The sequence below is a fragment of the Lepidochelys kempii genome, chromosome 25 (assembly GCF_965140285.1).
Source record: "Lepidochelys kempii isolate rLepKem1 chromosome 25, rLepKem1.hap1, whole genome shotgun sequence".
Taxonomy (NCBI): domain Eukaryota; kingdom Metazoa; phylum Chordata; order Testudines; family Cheloniidae; genus Lepidochelys; species Lepidochelys kempii.
In genome coordinates this window covers 8684425-8701924 of record NC_136404.1, presented here as the reverse complement: position 1 = coordinate 8701924, position 17500 = coordinate 8684425, and the positions used below count along the sequence as shown (strand labels likewise).

General features: G+C 43.2%; 1 protein-coding gene across 5 annotated transcripts in view; it reads left to right on the top strand.

Annotated features, from left to right (window-relative positions):
- The window catches only part of BTBD2 (BTB domain containing 2), a 46225-nt gene that overhangs the window by 10504 nt on the left and 18221 nt on the right, over positions 1 to 17500 (top strand). For 3 of the 5 annotated variants that reach the window (XM_073323836.2, XM_073323834.2, XM_073323838.2), the window contains exons 2-6: positions 71 to 190; positions 5921 to 6077; positions 12526 to 12631; positions 13410 to 13607; positions 16885 to 17077. In XM_073323836.2, coding sequence (XP_073179937.2) covers positions 71 to 190; positions 5921 to 6077; positions 12526 to 12631; positions 13410 to 13607; positions 16885 to 17077 — 774 coding nt within the window. The remainder of the gene's footprint in view (positions 1 to 70; positions 191 to 5920; positions 6078 to 12525; positions 12632 to 13409; positions 13608 to 16884; positions 17078 to 17500) is intronic. The other 2 variants (XM_073323835.2, XM_073323837.2) reach the window with 2 other exon arrangements.

Here is a 17500-nt window from a genome sequence, read left to right as displayed (position 1 = left end):
AAAATGGGATTTTTTTTTTCAAAAATAGCAAAATGTAGTTTAATGTAGGATTTTTATTTTTAAATGTTAGGTTTGTGTTGGCTGTGGGCAGTGCGGTCTTCGATGCAATGTTTAATGGTGGAATGGCCACAACTTCTACAGAGATTGAACTGCCGGATGTGGAGCCTGCTGCCTTCCTAGCTTTGCTAAAGTAAGCCTCTTTTATTGTACAGTGTAATTAATTTATAACTGGGCACAGGTTATTGTGAACAAGAATATTTCAAATACAAATAATCCATTGTACCTCTTGGTTAAAACGGAGATAGTCAAGTAGCTTACATCAAATTTTTATCTCAATTGTTATCTGATACAACATGGTCTTTAAATACTAATTTTTGTAAATCCTCTATTCCATATCTGATAAACCTTTTTAAAACAGCCATTGTTTATGTAAGACCTACACAAATGTCTTGCACTTCTGCTGGTTCTTCTGCACAGGTTAACTAAGGACATGTCTAAATAGTGTTTATACCTCTTTAACTGTATTGCTTTAGAAGCTGATCTAGCTGAAACAGTGTGGCCCCTGGTATGGGCACCGTTACACTAGGATTGTAGGAATAAGCTATACTGATAAACACCTTCATACCAGGTTTCAGAGTAACAGCCGTGTTAGTCTGTATTCGCAAAAAGAAAAGGAGTACTTGTGGCACCTTAGAGACTAACCAATTTATTTGAGCATGAGCTTTCGTGAGCTACAGCTCACTTCATCGGATGCATACCGTGGAAACCGCAGCAGACTTTATATACACACAGAGAATATGAAACAATACCTCCTCCCACCCCACTGTCCTGCTGGTAATAGCTTATCTAAAGTGATCATCAAGTTGGGCCATTTCCGGCAAAACCTGGATTTGTGCTGGAAATGGCCCAACTTGATGATCACTTTAGATAAGCTATTACCAGCAGGAAAGTGGGGTGGGAGGAGGTATTGTTTCATGGTCTCTGTGTATATAATGTCTTCTGCGGTTTCCACAGTATGCATCCGATGAAGTGAGCTGTAGCTCACGAAAGCTCATGCTCAAATAAATTGGTTAGTCTCTAAGGTGCCACAAGTCCTCCTTTTCTTTTTACCTTCATACCAGTATAACAGTGCAGTTTCTCAGGCCTTGTCTACACTTCCTCTTTATAGCACTGCAACTTTCTTGCTCAGGGGTGTGAAAAAACACCCCCATGAGTGCTGCAAGGTTCAGGGCTGTAAACCGCCAGCGTAGGCAGTGCACCAACGCTGGGAGCTGTTCTCCCCTCGTGGGGGTGGGTTTTTTTACAGCACTGGGAGAGCTCTCTCCCGGCGCTGGTGCTGTGATTGCACAAGCCACATTAAAGCCGCTACAGCAGCACCACCTTAACGTTACCAGTGAAGTCATACCCCCAGTGTTGGAAGATTTAACTATATCTGTCAAATCACACCCTTATCTGAAATAGTTAAATTGGTACTAAACTGTGTTTAGATCAGGCCTAATAAATCCTGTTCCTAGAGCTGGCTTGATATGGATGGTAGTGCTCTTCAAAAGAGGAGGAAAGCATATAGCACTCTTAGCATTGTATGGGTTACAACTGAAGCTCAGTCGGAAACTGGAGGAAAACCTGTTTCCAAATGAAAGGATTTAATGGCTGGGTTTCAGCTGGTCGAATTCTGTTGAAGTCAGTGAAAGCGTGAGAGCTGATGCCAGCTGAGGATCTGGCTCCAGGCCTCTAGTATTGGATAACGAAAGTAAGACAAGAGAATTCAGCAGTTAATGTTTTTAAACTTGTTTCTGATTTGTATCGATTTTAATACATTTTCATAGCAGGGCTGCAGGGGGCTCCTTGCACAGCCGCAGGGCCAGTGTGAGTTTGCGCTTGCAAGGTGGGCTGTAGTCCTTGTAAGGCAGACAGAGACTCCCAGCCAGGACTGCGAGGAGGAGGAGGAAGAGTTCCCAGTATGAGGGAGGACTCCCTACTGCTGGATACGCCTTGCCCCCTTCTCCGCCCTTCCCATGGGGGTACAGATGGCTCCCCACATTTCTGGTACGGGGGAGGCTATTTTTAATGACTGCTGTTATATTTTTTTCATCCATTTCTGTGTCAGGTGAAACTGATGTTTACTGATGACTAACAATTTAAATCAAATTCTGCCAACCCTACCTATAACCTAAAGCCGAGTGTCATTTTTAAAGTTGCCAGAAAACTTGGAAGCTCCTGTGGCTTTCAGGTGCATACTCACAGCTCTCACTAAAGGCAGTGGGAGTGCTTTGTGCTTGTTAAAGGACCACATTTTGCCTGCAAAACTGACGTCTTGGAGCTTGTGTGAGTCCTGGTACCTAAGCAAAATGCTGTCAGATGTCCAAAGGAATAATTTTTCATACATGGGGTAAACATTAAGAACTGATCAAGTTTTTCATGCAATGGGCATACATTTTTTTTTGCTTCCCTTTTCAGAAAAAGTGCTTCTGCCATAGATAAGACATCAAAGAGAAAGCAGAGCCTTAAAGGCTAAAGTGTTTCCCTAGAATGAAGGGTTAGAAATGCTCAGGACCCCCCTTTCAACTGATGCATATGATTTAAGAGAAAGCACCTGGAAACACCCCCCCCCCCAAAAAAAACCCCCAAAACAAAAAACACCAAAACAAACCAGTGCTTCCTGCTTGTGGAACTAAGACCCTTTGATTGGTTCAACTTCAGTTCATATCCAGACGAACAAAGCTGGTGTTTTGTTTTAACATCTGATTTGTAAAAATAAAGCGAAACTCAAATAGCGATTTGAGTTTAAGAAAAGCTGAAATTTGAGGTTATTCAAGGATATCTTCTGAAAGCCTGAGATTTTAGTGTGGTTGCTGAAAGGCCAGTAAAGTGGTCTTTGAAGGGAAGATGATCTGAAATGATCATTCGCCCAATACTTGAGATCAGTCAAATAACAGAAAAGAAAACACACTTTTTTTCGCTATAAAAAAGAAAAATAAGGCTTGGATAATGTAATGACTCTTAACACTTTAATCATCCATACCTTATGACTATAAGTTCATGCTTTACTTGTGTGGTGCAACAGTGTTCTAGATAACTTTAGACATTGACAGGGTTCTTGCCTCAATGGGCTGTCCGTTTAGAAGTACCCAGGAAAGATGGGAGGTATGTTCCCACAATGAGCAGGCTGATTAATGAAGCTTAAGTGCTTTGATTAACAATTTTCTTGGAATTTAGCACTTGTCTTCATGCTAATTTTGATGTGGAAACAAGTGGTCTCCTGGATGTGGTTCAGAGCATGAGCTGATACCATGAGGAGAGGAAGAATTTTTCACCAATGTTCAGGATTGCACTTTCTGCTAGCCTTAAAGTTCAGTTGCAGGTCACTGCCAGGAGCTGGACTCCAAACTTGGCCGACCAATGATCTAATGTATGGTTGTCTCTGCATAGTAGTCCTCCTCTCTTGCTAATATTTTTGTTAACTCAGAATGGGCTCTTGTTTAGGTTTATGTAGCCTCAATCTGCTTTTCCATTTGGATATTGGCTATTTTAAACTTTTCTTGGCTCTTAGCAGTGTAGATACTTGAAGTCAGACTGACTCCTAAATTTTTCTCAAAGCCCATTATATATCCTGGTGTTATTTCCTTGGCTTCATGTATTGTTTCTGGGCTTGGTACTAAAACAAAACAATTAACATAGCCATGGCACTGAATAGCACAGTATTGTAGTACACATAATTGGTCAATTAATTTTTTAAAACTAGCTTGCAATAAAAGGATGCTAGCCTCGTAAAAATAGAAGATTGATGTGAGGGAGAGGGACAAAAATACATAAACCAGTGGCTTGATGGTGTTAACAACAAATACTAATCTCTAGAGCACCTTACAGTAAATTCTCAATGTACTTTACAAACCGCCTCAACCTACTTTAAATTGCTGTCCGGGACCTGATTTCACACAGTAGTTTGAGTTATATTCTTAGAGGAGCCTAGCAAATAAAAGGTCAGCTTAGTGACCTATTCTGAGTTTGAGTGAGGGTTTAGCTGCGGACATCTGCTCTCTGGCTTTCTTCAAGGTGGGAAGGCAGAAGGTGTCCCAAGTTCTGCTAATGGTGGGAGCTGGGAATAGAAATTAGACCTTTTATGGCTGCCATCAAGGATCTTTAGTAGCTTTTTTATAATTGGCCCTTTTAACTAGGCAGACTCAACTTTGGTGGCTGTCTCTTGTGGCTAGAGCTGCGTGCAGGGAGAAGTGTCTTCAGAAGTATTGGCATGAGCATCATATTGGCAATCCAATGGCAGCACAGCATACCGATATCACGGGTTGGGTTCTCTGCCTCTCAGGAAGCTGGGCTGTGGGCATAAGCAATGCCTTACCTTAGTCTACCACCTGCTGTGGTGATGGGCCTTTTTTTTGAGCCATATGCCCCCCACCCTGAGCAGAAGGAGACTGGACTGTAAGTTCCCCAAGGCATGGTCCATATCTGTGCGTTTGTACAGTGCCCGTAGAGGGGCTCTGATACCGAATGGGGCCTCCAGGTGGAACTATAATGTCAGTGGCACCGGATTGCTAGGGGAAGTTTGGAAGACCTGGCAAGAGCACAGTGGAGAGGAGTACTCAAGCATTATAAATGAATTAACTGTAACGTCATGTGCTTGGTGCATATTTGCCACTAAAGACATTCGTGCCGTTGGAATAAATGCAAATAAATTCTGCATTAAACCACTGAAGTTTCAAAAAAATCAGACTGTTTTATTTACTACTCTTCTGTCTTAGGCCCAGTCCTGTGCTAACGTATGCAGGTGGTCTCATTGACTGCAGCAGGACATAACCCTCAAGTGTCTTCAGGATTGGAACCTCTCTTCTGTGCTGTAAACTCCACTAGACTGGAGCCCTACCTCCCTTGAGCAACTTGCTTGGATCAAGAGTGTCCCTGTATGTCTAGGCAATGTGTTTGTGTCTGAGATGAGGGAGGGTCAGGTCAGACCTAAACCTTCATGAAGGCTGTTGGTTTTCCTCCTTGCGAAGGAAAATTACTTTCTCACATCACTAACTCACTTCCCAGTGGAATGGGTTGCTTCCTTTGGCTAGGTTAACTTACCAAGAGAGTCTAAAGCTCAGTGTTCCCAGCCTTTGCTGCTATGAAGAGTGAGACCAAATCTGAGATTTGACCTGGGGGCTTCATTTACTACTAAGCCATCACTTGATTTTTTTCATTGTAATTAACTATTTTGCTTTCTATTTCAACTCAGTTAATTGAGTGATCTGACAATTGATATAATTTGCTAGCTCAGCAATAGTGAAGTGGAACATGAGTTTTCCTACTGAAGAACCATCACAGTAAGGGGGTGTGAGAGTGTGTGTGTAATGCGAAAAATAGGTGAAAGAAATATCACATTGCATTAGGTGTAAATCTTTGAATGTTTCTACCACAGGTTTTACCAATAAAATCATTCTTATCCTCTGAATTTGCCTTGAAACTGTGTACATAGCACCATCTTAACAATTAGTGACTAGTCACGGCATGACTGAAGCTCTGTTCTCATTTAGTCTTTAATTGAACAGTCTGAAACACTTCAGCTAACTCGGCGTGGACAGGCCAAACCCAGGCCAGGCTAGAACAGTTTCTGATTATGCAGCAGGCCAGTGTTTTTTAAACCATTTAGCATGAGACGTGTTATAGTTTAAAATATCTCTCAAATGCTCCATACGTACACGACCTTTAATAGCAGAGTTGTGGTTATTCCAAACTGGAATGGTGGTTTATCATGGTAGCAGAGTGGGGAAGGGTAATAGCTGCTACTAAAAGTAAGAAATTGCACCAGCATGATGAGAACACATAATGGTCTTTGTGAACTAGAGTTCTCTGTCCTGACTCTTACTGCTGTCTTTCAACTAGCTAAAGCAGGCTTACGGAGCAGTACTTGTTTGCGTACTTCCAGATTTCTTTATTCGGACGAGGTTCAGATTGGCCCAGAGACTGTTATGACAACACTTTACACAGCTAAAAAATACGCTGTCCCTGCACTTGAAGCCCACTGCGTGGAGTTCCTAAAGAAAAACCTCAGAGCAGACAACGCATTCATGCTCTTAACACAGGTACGTTCTGAGGCTATTTGCATTTCAAGTCCTTTTAAACAGGTGCAACAGCTTTATATTATCTAGGCTGATGAGGATGTTTTGGACAAAGGAGGTGGCATGGCTTGCAGTGGAATGGGTTACTGTGCTCCGGTGTATTGTTTTAGTCCAGAATTCTCTCATGACTAGCAGGAGTTCTCTTGTTAAAGAAGAATGATGTAGTCCTTTAAATAGTAAAGCATAAATTGGAAGTGCTTATATCAATTGCTGTCACTATTCCAGAAAGAACCTTTTTGGTATGCCAAGTGTCTTGTTAATGCCATGATGGTGAGAACGTAGTAAATTGCTCTGTAACAAGAGAGAACTTTACTGAGCTTCATCCGCCTGGAACAAGTATTATAGCCTGAAGAAGGGAAACTATAAAGTATTCATGTGTTCAAATATAGGGCAACTCCAGGAATAAATATTCACTGTATGGAGCCTACTGGCAGCCATCTAGAAGGCCCCTTTTTTGAGGGACTTCTTTATAATACCAGGATTCCCCCACTTCTGAAGAATGCAGAAAGCCCTCAGCCCTTTTCTCCTTAGGGTAGGAGGTGGGAGGTGAGTAAGATGGGACAGTTATTTGTTGTTGCAAGTAACTGGATGGTGGCCTTTTCCTCAACAAGTGCCAGCTTGGATCTCCACTGCAGGTGATGTGCACAGATGTGGAACCTGTGGATGGGGTGTTGGTTGAGGCTGTGTGACCCTGCCAATGTCCTCTTTTGAGGCTGAGCTGAGGCCGCAGCTGTCATTCTTTTCCTTCTGACTGCTCTAGACAGAAAATCAGCCTTTACTGGGTCCTTCATTACGTCTGCTGATTTATTTTGGGGAAGTTAAGTCTTTCTGCATAGGAAGCTTTTTGTTGTGATAACTGAAAAAGTTAATATTTTGTAAAATTCTATGCCAGTTTTTACCCCCATCAGGAATTTTGCTCTTGTTTAGGGATCCGAGACTTTCCTGGGCCACGAAAGGCCTTTCTAGTCATGGCTGAGGACAAATCCATGAGTTTCAAACCATAGTCCTCCTGTGATGGCACCCTGCGAGTTCTGGATAAACTCACTTCGCTTGTTCGGCTTCAGAGCAGGGCATGTCTGTCTGACTGTTCTGTGCAGGTCTCTTTCCGGTCACATATGCAGTGGGAAAGCTGCCTTAGACTATCGCGATTCTAGAGGAATCAACATTAGTTTCCCTCTGCTGAGTTGGGAGCGGTTATCAAAGGGGATACATGCCTTAAGATAGTCTGGCACTGATGGACTTGACCAGATTGTCCTGTGCAGGAGGCTTTGATGCCAGGAATTGTTAACTTGCTCTGTGATCCTGTTCCCTGAATCTAGCACTTAGTTGGGGGAGGTTTAGGTTGGATATTAGGAAAAACTTTTTCACTAGGAGGGTGGTGAAACACTGGAATGGGTTACCTAGGGAGGTGGTAGAATCTCCTTCTTTAGAAGTTTTTAAGGTCAGGCTTGACAAACCCTGGCTGGGATGATTTAGCTGGGGATTGGTCCTGCTTTGAGCAGGGGGTTGGACTAGATGACCTCCTGAGGTCCCTTCCAATCCTGATATTCTATGATTCTATGACTCTATGAACTATTGCACTTAGGTCCACCTTAATAATAAGTCATGATACTGGCCCACTGAGTCCTTGCGGGGCTCTGCTTCCCAGCATTGCTCTTCAAAGCTACAGAAAAAGAAAGTCATCTTCACTCTGGTCATCTTGGTCACTGCATCAGTGTCTGGCCCTTCATTGGTTCCAGAATCTCTGGTGTTTGCTGTCTCTGGTGCCTCAACATCTGGAGCATCAGTGTGAGTTGCTCTGCCTGGACTGCTTCAAGTTTTGGTTGCCTCTTGGGCCAGATGCTCTGGTTCTGGGATCTCTGGCACTTAATGCTTTGGCTTTTGGTGTCTTTGGTGTCACCACTTAGGTGAACGTCGTTGTCCCTGAGCTTGATTGCTGGGTAATTGCTGCTGCACTCCCTGTTCTGTTCTGTTCTAGGTGCTGGTCATGAATAAGGGCTGTCTTTCTGCATGCCCTCCTAGGTTGGCTCTGTTTTCTTCTTTGAATCAGAGCTTCCTCTTATTACATTTTCCCCATACCACACTCAGGTCAGGTTGGTATTGGGACGTATGGACTGCTAGATTCTACCTCACTGTCTGGGATATGGCCTGGTGTGCACTCTGAGATGCTTTTCTCCTGGTCCCCTCAACTCAGGTTATGTTGTACCTGCATCTTGGCTCCTGTCTGATTCATGGATTCCTCTAGGGATGAAACAGTCATAGAAGTCCTAAGGATTAGCACCCTAGCCCTTTTGGCCATTTGGGCTAAGCTGCCTGAGGTCTCCAAGACCAGAAGTCGTTGCCCTGAGCTGGAAAGAGACTTTTTTGTTAGATCTGTTTCCAGAGACTCCTAGCTTTGTCAGCAGCTGTCACCTCGTTTTCCATTTTTTCAGTGAATGGGAGAAGGAAGAGATTATAAACAGTCCTTCTCAGGAAGACCTCTCATGGTCATCTTCATGCGATGATTTTGTGTTGTCCACATCTGGCTCCACACTGGATGACTGCAGAGATTGCCAGGGCAGGATAAAACTTTGTCCCACAGTAATTTCCTCATTTGGAGTCAGATGTCCCTCTGCAGTACAGGAGGAAGGGGTTCTTGTTGTATTAAAGTCTCAGAAGACAAAAGATATTGAATACCAAAGTGTCCATTGTCTCAGCAATACACTGGTTACTGAAGTTTCAGATGGACACACTGGCTTTCCATGTTCCTTTTTCCATTTCCACAAGATTGGTTCCTGGCTCTTGACTTAAAGCACCCTTCCTATCTTGTGATCTACCTAGGTGATCAGAAACATCTTCCATTCTGTGTGGGAGACAGTAATCACTAGTATCTGTACTTTCCATTCACTCTCCATGGCCCCCCAGCCTCTTAAAATGTCTCGCAGTACTGGCAACCTTTCTGAGAAAAACAGGCATATTTATGTTGAGCTGTATCTCAATGACTAGCTGATGAGAGATTCCTGGCTCCAAGGCCAGGTCCAGTCCTTGAGCCTGGGAATCCACCTCAAAAGTCCATTTTTACCGCAACACAAATAGTTTTGAAATGAGAGTTCCAGACTTTAGATTTGCAAAGGTATGTCTCCCACAAGACTGGTTGCAAATAATTATCTGGTTCTGGAGCCCCACTCATCCTCAGACAACTATGATTTGCATTTGTGACACTCCTGGTCAGATTCTGTTGGAGATCATTGCAGGGCTGGTTGAGATGACCGAGATCAACAGAGGCTTGACAACACTATCAGTGTAGCTGAACCATCTGTTGATGGCTAGCTGTCTTCATTGTTTGTGCTTCATAGTTGACCATAATGTGCTGGTCCAGATGTGCTTGCAAATGTCACTGAGCAGTGAAGAAATGCAGAGTGTGCTTCCAAACACTGAGACTCCTGTAGGTCTCTGATATGAAGCGACCTTGAACGTGTCAGAGTCTAAGATGGCCAGGACTTGTCCACATCATTGAAAGTGCTGGCACTCAGGCTTTCCAGTGTGCTTAGCTCGGTTGCTTCACCACTGAAGAATTTGCTCAATCACCAAGGGTGCTAAAGGAGTTGGCGGATGTGATTGCAGAACCATTGGCCATTAGCTTTGAAAACTCAGGGCGAACGGGGGAGGTCCCAGAAGACTGGAAAAAGGCTAATGTAGTGCCCATCTTTAAAAAAAGGAAGGAGGAGGATCCTGAGAACTACAGGCCAGTCAGCCTCACCTCAGTCCCTGGAAAAATCATGGAGCAGGTCCTCAAGGAATCAATTGTGAAGCACTTAGAGGAGAGGAAAGTGATCAGGAACAGTCAGCATGGATTCACCAAGGGCAAGTCAGGCCTGACTAATCTAATTGCCTTCTATGACGAGATAACTGGCTCTGTGGATGAAGGGAAAGCAGTGGACGTGTTGTTCCTTGACTTTAGCAAAGCTTTTGACATGGTCTCCCACAGTATTGTTGCCAGCAAGTTAAAGAAGTATGGGCTAGATGAATGGACTGATAAGGTGGATAGAATTCTTGCTAGATCATTGGGCTCAACGGGTAGTGATCAATGGCTCCATGTCCAGTTGGCAGCCGGTATCAAGTGGAGTGCCCCAAGGATTGGTCCTGGGGCCAGTTCAATATCTTCATTAATGATCTGGAGGATGCTGAGGGTACAATCCACACCAAGGTTGCAGATGATGCTAAACTAGGAGGAGTGGTAGGTATGCTGGAGGGTAGGGATAGGATACAGAGGGACCTAGACAAATTAGAGGATTGGGCCAAAAGAAATCTGATGAGGGTCAACAAGGACAAGTGCAGAGTCCTGCACTTAGGACAGAAGAATCCCATGCACCGCTACAGACTAGGGACCGAATGGCTAGGCAGCAGTTCTGCAGAAAAGGACCTAGGGGTTACAGTGGATGAGAAGCTGGATATGAGTCAGCAGTGTGCCCTTGTTGCCAAGAAGGCTAATGGCATTTTGGGGCTGTATAAGTAGGGACATTGTCAGCAGATCGAGGGACATGATTGTTCCCCTCTATTCAACATTGGTGAGGCCTCATCTGGAGTACTGTGTCCAGTTTTGGGCCCCACACTACAAGAAGGATGTGGAAAAATTGGAAAGCGTCCAGTGGAGGGCAACAAAAATTATTAGGGGACTGGAGCACGACTTATGAGGAGAGGCTGAGGGAACTGGGATTGTTTAGTCTGCAGAAGAGAAAAATGAGGGGGCATTTGGTAGCTGCTTTCAACTACCTGAAAGGGGGTTCCAAAGAGGATGGCTCTAGACTGTTCTCAGTGGTACCAGATGACAGAACGAGGAGTAATGGTCTGAAGTTACAGTGGGGGAAATTTAGATTGGATGTTAAGGAAAACTTTTTCACTAGGAGGGTGGTGAAATACTGGAATGGGTTACCTAGGGAGGTGGTGGAATCTCCTTCCTTTGAGGTTTTTAAGGTCAGACTTGACAAAGCCCCTGGCTGGGATGATTTAGTTGGGGATTGGTCCTGCTTTGAGCAGGGGGTTGGACTAGATGACCTCCTGAGGTCCCTTCCAACCCTGAGATTCTAGGATTCTGTTAAAGTAGGAAATTCTGCCATATTTCAGTTCTCTGATGCACTTGAGGTCTCAGTATTTGAAGCTGGTGTTACTAAGTTCTGTCTCAGCCTTGCACAAGTCAGAGGCAGGAGGCACCAAGAGAACCAGCAGCTCCGTGAGTGCAACCCTGTCTAAGCTCCTAAGTCAAAACATCTTTTTAGCCATTATTTGTATTACGGTAGTGAATGGAGCCCCCAGCACGTTGTGGCACTGTTGTGCTAGGTGCTGTTTGTGTTTAGTAAGATCCGTGCTCTGAAGAGCTTAATCTAAATAGAAAAGACAAAGCGTGGTGGATAGGAAGTATTCTTCAAGGTGACCTCTGCATATGCCCACGTGTTCTGAATGGCTCCAAGAACCCTGATGGTACTTATGCTAGGCATAGAGATGGTACCAGATGGATTCAGGATGTTGGTGCTACCCATGCTGGGCACAGAACAGCTCTGGTGCTGGGTCCTTGGAATTCAATCTTTTGGCGCCACTTATGCTGCGCATTCAGCCACTCTGAGTGTCTCCAAACTCTGAGGACTCTCGTGTGACCAGACTTAGTCCACTTACACTATTGTGAATTTCCTTACTGTAAGTAAATCGATCTATTTACACCTCTGCAAACCCTCATGTAGACAAAGTGCACTGGCACAAAGCAGAACTTTTATGAGTGCAGCTTGCTTCAGTATGTTACTGGTTTCACTTGCATCAGTGTGGGTTTCACTTTGCATCAATACGCTGTCTACATTTTGGCATTTTCACTTGATGTAATGGCATCGGTGTAGCTGTACAGTGCAAATTTCATTAATGTAGATTGGCCCAATTTACTCAGGCACTATCTTCCCCCTCTTCTGATGTAGCAATCTCAATTACACTTGCTCTCAGACAAAGGAAGCCCTTCTACAAAGGGCTTTCTTACATTTAGTTTGATTCATTTTTTTTTAATGAAAGTTAAGGGTTTACCCCACTATCAGCTGACATGTCAAACCTGACTTGTCCCTGTCTCTGCTGCCTGCAAAGTTCTAGTTAACATAGTGCTAGTTAACAGGACTCTTCAAAGTCTCTTTCTAACTTGATGTAACTCTTGAGTGAAGATGTATTCAGCTAAATTGGAGCCAAGTTTTCTTCCAGTATGTGTATTATTACTCTTCCTTAACTAGCTGTGAAAGGCTAAGCTATGTTGTTTGTGTCATGAATTCACTTGGTTTGCAAACTAGTGGCAAATCCAGTAATTGGAGAAAGATGCTTTAAAATAAAATATCCTTGATTGGCTGCAAATAAGGAACTGAGAACAACTTTTTCTTTGCATTAATGATGGATGCTTCGTTGTTAGGCAAGACTATTTGATGAACCCCAGCTGGCCAGCCTGTGCCTAGAGAACATAGACAAGAACACATCAGATGCCATCAATGCCGAGGGGTTCACAGACATTGATTTAGGTAAGCTTTGTTTCCTTTCTGCAGACTCTTGTTACAAGCTTGACTTTTGGATTACACAAGTTTCTTTACCTGGCAGTTTGTCCTTTTTGGTTTGGCCCTAGCTGTCTAGGGACAACTTCTCAAGGGACTGGAACTGACAGTCCCTGGGCATAAGCATATAGGGGCAGGGGATTCTCAGCAGAACTCTTAGAACTAGACACTGGCATTCACATCCCTTTGCTCTATAGGGCTGTGACACTTTGATCTCTAGGGCATAATACAAAGCCTATCCCTTTTGTTGCTGTTGGCTGGCGAAGGGTGGGTGTAACATACCCTCTGTGGGAGGAGTTGGCAGTGCTTTGACTTGAAATAAGATTCAGGTGTTAAATATTTATGTCCAGAGACATTGTAGTGTGCACGTTTCATAAATGGAACTTAAAAGTCAAAATATTCATTTTCTATTGCTAATGGGCTAAATTGTCAAATTAAGGCATGGATAATACAAACTTTTTGGCTCTTATCCTGTTTATGTTCAAGTTTGACTTGTAGGTAACCAGAAATTCCTTTTACTGTGCAGCAGTAAATGTATCCACTCTGTAGGCACTGCTTGCTGTTGCAGTGACATGCCTACTTGTGGAATTACTCATCAGGTTGTGGGCATACAGCGCTCAGGAGCAGCCCTGCAGTTCTGAATTCCGACGCCTTTCCTCGCCTTGGGATTCTGCATTGGGAACTTTGGCCACTTAAAAATCAGGACATATGGGTCAGTGCCTAAAGTTGTTGCTGTCCTGCCTTACAGACACCCTGGTTGCGGTGCTGGAGCGGGATACCTTGGGGATTCGGGAGGTTCGTTTGTTTAATGCAGTGGTTCGCTGGTCGGAGGCAGAATGTCAGCGGCAGCAACTTCAGGTGATTCCAGAGAACAAGCGGAAAGTACTGGGCAAAGCGCTTTCTCTTATTCGCTTCCCATTGATGACTATTGAGGAGTTTGCAGCAGGTAACTGAATAAAGGCGCTTCTGGGAGACCTGGTCTCCACTTCCAAATCTTAGAGGATCAAGTATATTTTAAAAAAAGGACTTTCATAGAATATCCAAAACTGCTCAAAATACTTGTTAGATATTTGTTGTTGGACATCAAAAGCTACAGGTACATCACACAGTTTATCAGTAATTTAGTTTTAAACATCCCATGGAGAACCTAAGATCAGTAGCTCTCTAAAAGTTAAATCCTGTTGTTTCTGCATATTATCTGTGTTTTTACTACTGACTACATGAAAAAGGAAATAACATGATATCTGAATAGGAATATACTTTTCCTGTTCCCTTGAAAGAGTAGACTGCAAAAAGTACTAACATTTAGTATTGAACTGTGGTGGTAATGGTGGTGTATCCTATTCCGAAAGGTGACTTACAAAGGGAGGAGGAATTGTAAGCCATTCAGGCTTTCATCATAAAGAAACACAAGAATCACTTTTCTGCTTCCCCTTAACCACAGAAGGGTCAGGAATATCTAGTGTTGTCATCCCTGTTTTGCTAATGGACTCTCCAGAGTAGACACCTGGAATGGCAGCTTTCTCAGCCCTCAGTTGAAGGGAGAGAGGTGTTAGTTATTTCACAAATAACACTTTCCCTAAGCCTCCGTCACGAGTGCAAGTTAAAAAGATGTTCCCTTGGTTTAAACAATCTGACTAAAAATGTCTTCCTTTCTCACTTGCCCACTTGTCTCGTGTGATTTCTTATCTCAGAGGTTCTCCAGTCCTCCAGGGAGTAAAGTCAACTTGATGTTTCTTGGGGGGGGAGAAAAAAAGAAAAGAAAAAAAAAAAAAAACCAAGCAGAAGAGCCATTTAGAAACATCGAGAAGTTCCCATTCTACATTATAAAAAGCAGAAGGGGGCACGAACACAACTTTTTTTTTTTTTTTGGTAGGTCCGTTCTAAGGAGGGGGTGACTTCCATTCCTTGATGATGAATTTTGACCTCTGAAAAATAAAGTTGGTAATAACGACAGCCACAATAACCAAAAAAGTGTGTAATGTATATTTAAAGAGATGGGTATACTAAAAATCAGCAGTAACGGCCATGCTGCCTGTCGCAGAAGTGACTTGGACATTGTCTGACATGCTGACCCTTTTGTTGGTCAGAGATTCGGTCCATTCTCACTGAGTGGCTCAATCCTGTTGGTCTGCTGTACATATTTAATGGCTTTCCTCCACCTTGAAGTTGATATCCATGGTCACAATGTGCAGTTTGTTCCTTTATGTTTGAACCACTGCTTAGTTGGGTACAGGATTGTTGCATCAATTCCAGATCTGATGTAGCATCTGGTGTGACTAAAGAAAGCACGTTTCTTCTTGACAGGGTCAAAATTCTCATCAGTAAAAGCAACAGTTTCTGCCTGTTCTGTCTTTTCCGTCTGGAAGGTGCTGGATTTTTCTTCCCCTTCAGACTTTTATGGATGACAAGTTCAGTTATGTAGGAGGCTTGCATGGGTTTTCGGTGTGCCAGGGTGAGAAGTTTGACTCTAGGGAAAGCCAGGATCTCTGTTCTGTGTGGTCTGTTATGAGTGCTTGTTTGAGCTGCGGCCTCTCCAATAGCAGGGAAATCACTGTTGCTGTCTTGTTTTGAGATTACATATAGGAAATGTTCTTCCAGTGTCCATTCCGGTCTTTAAAATATCCTAACAATTTATACTGTCCAGCCCCTCCTTCAATAAGGATGAATAACTTGGATTTGCTGCACTTTTGTCCTCTAAACTAACATTGTCAGAGCAAGGCCTCTTGCGTCTGTGTCAACCACAGTGGAGGTGGGAAAATGGAACTGGTAGCCTATATGAGAGGATTTTGGAAGCTGTTGGTTTCAACTAAACCAGCTTATAATTTAGTATAGAAAGTGGAGATCAAAATAAATGCATCTTGGCTGGCTAGTGGGTCAGTCACACCCCATTCCCTTAGAGCAAGTAATTTGAAACATTCCAGAACCAGGAATTGCGGCAACTGGGTATGTTTAGACATGATCTGTTTGCAGTAATTTTTTGCTGATCAAGGTGTCTGTAAAGCCATTTAAATGGTAACCATACATATTTCTTTAAATTCTATTTCATCCTTGTCTCTTGCAGTCATGTGCCGTCTTACACCTGACTTTCAAGACTATTTAAAGGGGCACAGTTAATTTACAAGTCACTGAATGTAACCAATCATAGTTACAAACAACACTTAGGATGACTAACTGGAAAAGAGGTGGAGATTTTTTGTTTGTGCATTTGACAGCAACTTTGTGTGTAATCAACTTCATTGTTGGGTGTTCTCTCTCTCTCACTCACACACAGAAGTTTCTTTTAAACATAGTACCAGAAAAGCTACTCTGCAAGGAATTAGTCAGGACATGCTATTTAAAGGGTGCTTTCGCAGCAACTGGAACCATTCAATTAAACTTTTTGGAAATTGATTGAGTTCAGTGTCCCTTTAGAAGGCATACCTAAGATGACTGTAACAGAAAGATAAGAGGAATTGTTTGGGTTTATAGTTTATGTAGTACTTTCTGTAGACTGTTTAACTATAGTCAGTTTTCTTTGTCTGTATGAAAGATGCATACTGCAACAGGCAGAGAAATGTGGTGTTTTTTTTAAAGTGGGAACAAAATCCCCCAGAATGGCAGGGAGTTCACAGGTGTAGGTGGTATTACCTGAAACCATGTCCATCTCAACAGTTAAAGTGGGCTACCTTTCACATTGACAGCATATTTTTAATTTCGACATCTCTTCCTGCTGTACTTACCCCATTACATCATCCCATCTAGGGTCTTCACCGCAGTGGTAATAAACTAAATGAGTGTAGATCTTGTAACTGTCGCATAAAATATAAATACTGATCTCTCAAAGGGGTAGGGTTGGGAAATTAGCTGCATGCCCTTGATATTCTTAAATGTTTGTGGTAGAACTTGGGCCAATTGAATAAATAACAGCATGTTGGCTGAATGGAGGTGTGTATTTATAATACATGCCAGACCAGATGCTGATGTGTAGTGTCTCAACATGTTGATGTGCAGGTAGAAAGCGGCCTGGTATACACTGTGTTCTCAGTGAAGCTAGCTTCCTTTCCTGAGGGAATTTAAGCATGTGTGGCATTCCTGGTGTATATTATGTAGGAATCACCTACTCGTATTCTCAGCATAAATTTACCTTCCATTGTAAAACTTGCAGCAATTTTTGCTTTTTTTTTTTTTTTTAATTTTTTTTTAAGTCCTGACAGCGTTGCTCTCTGTCTGCTCCTTTGCAGGGCCTGCCCAGTCAGGAATTCTGACTGACCGGGAAGTGGTTAGCCTGTTTCTCCACTTCACTGTCAATCCAAAACCCCGAGTGGAATTCATTGACAGACCACGCTGCTGCCTGAGAGGGAAGGAGTGCAGCATCAACCGTTTCCAGCAGGTGGAGAGCCGCTGGGGGTACAGTGGGACTAGCGACAGGATCAGGTCAGTTCTGCTGCTCATCTCTTCCTGTTCTGTTGAGCTTTGAGTGGTCTTAGGCCTGGCCTACACTAAAATGTTCTACCAGGATGACTGCTGGTTAGCGTGTGGCCCTAGCATGCATGCAGATATGCTAGTGTTAAGGTGCCCTATACTGGTATAACTTAATTTGCTTCCCAAAATGGAATAAGCTATATGTGTATAAGCTCGTTTATACTTCGTATAATAACTATGCCCATGCTGGGTGGTGGGGAGAGTTTGCTGCTTTAATTACACCTGTGTAGCTTAAAACGGCTCTACTTTCTAGTGTAGACACACCTTAAATGCACCCAGTCGTTCTTTTTGACAGAGTAAGTATCACAGACCCTTGTCTAATTGTTACCTGTAGCCTTATGCCAAATCATGGCTTGTCTTTGGGTGACTAGACAA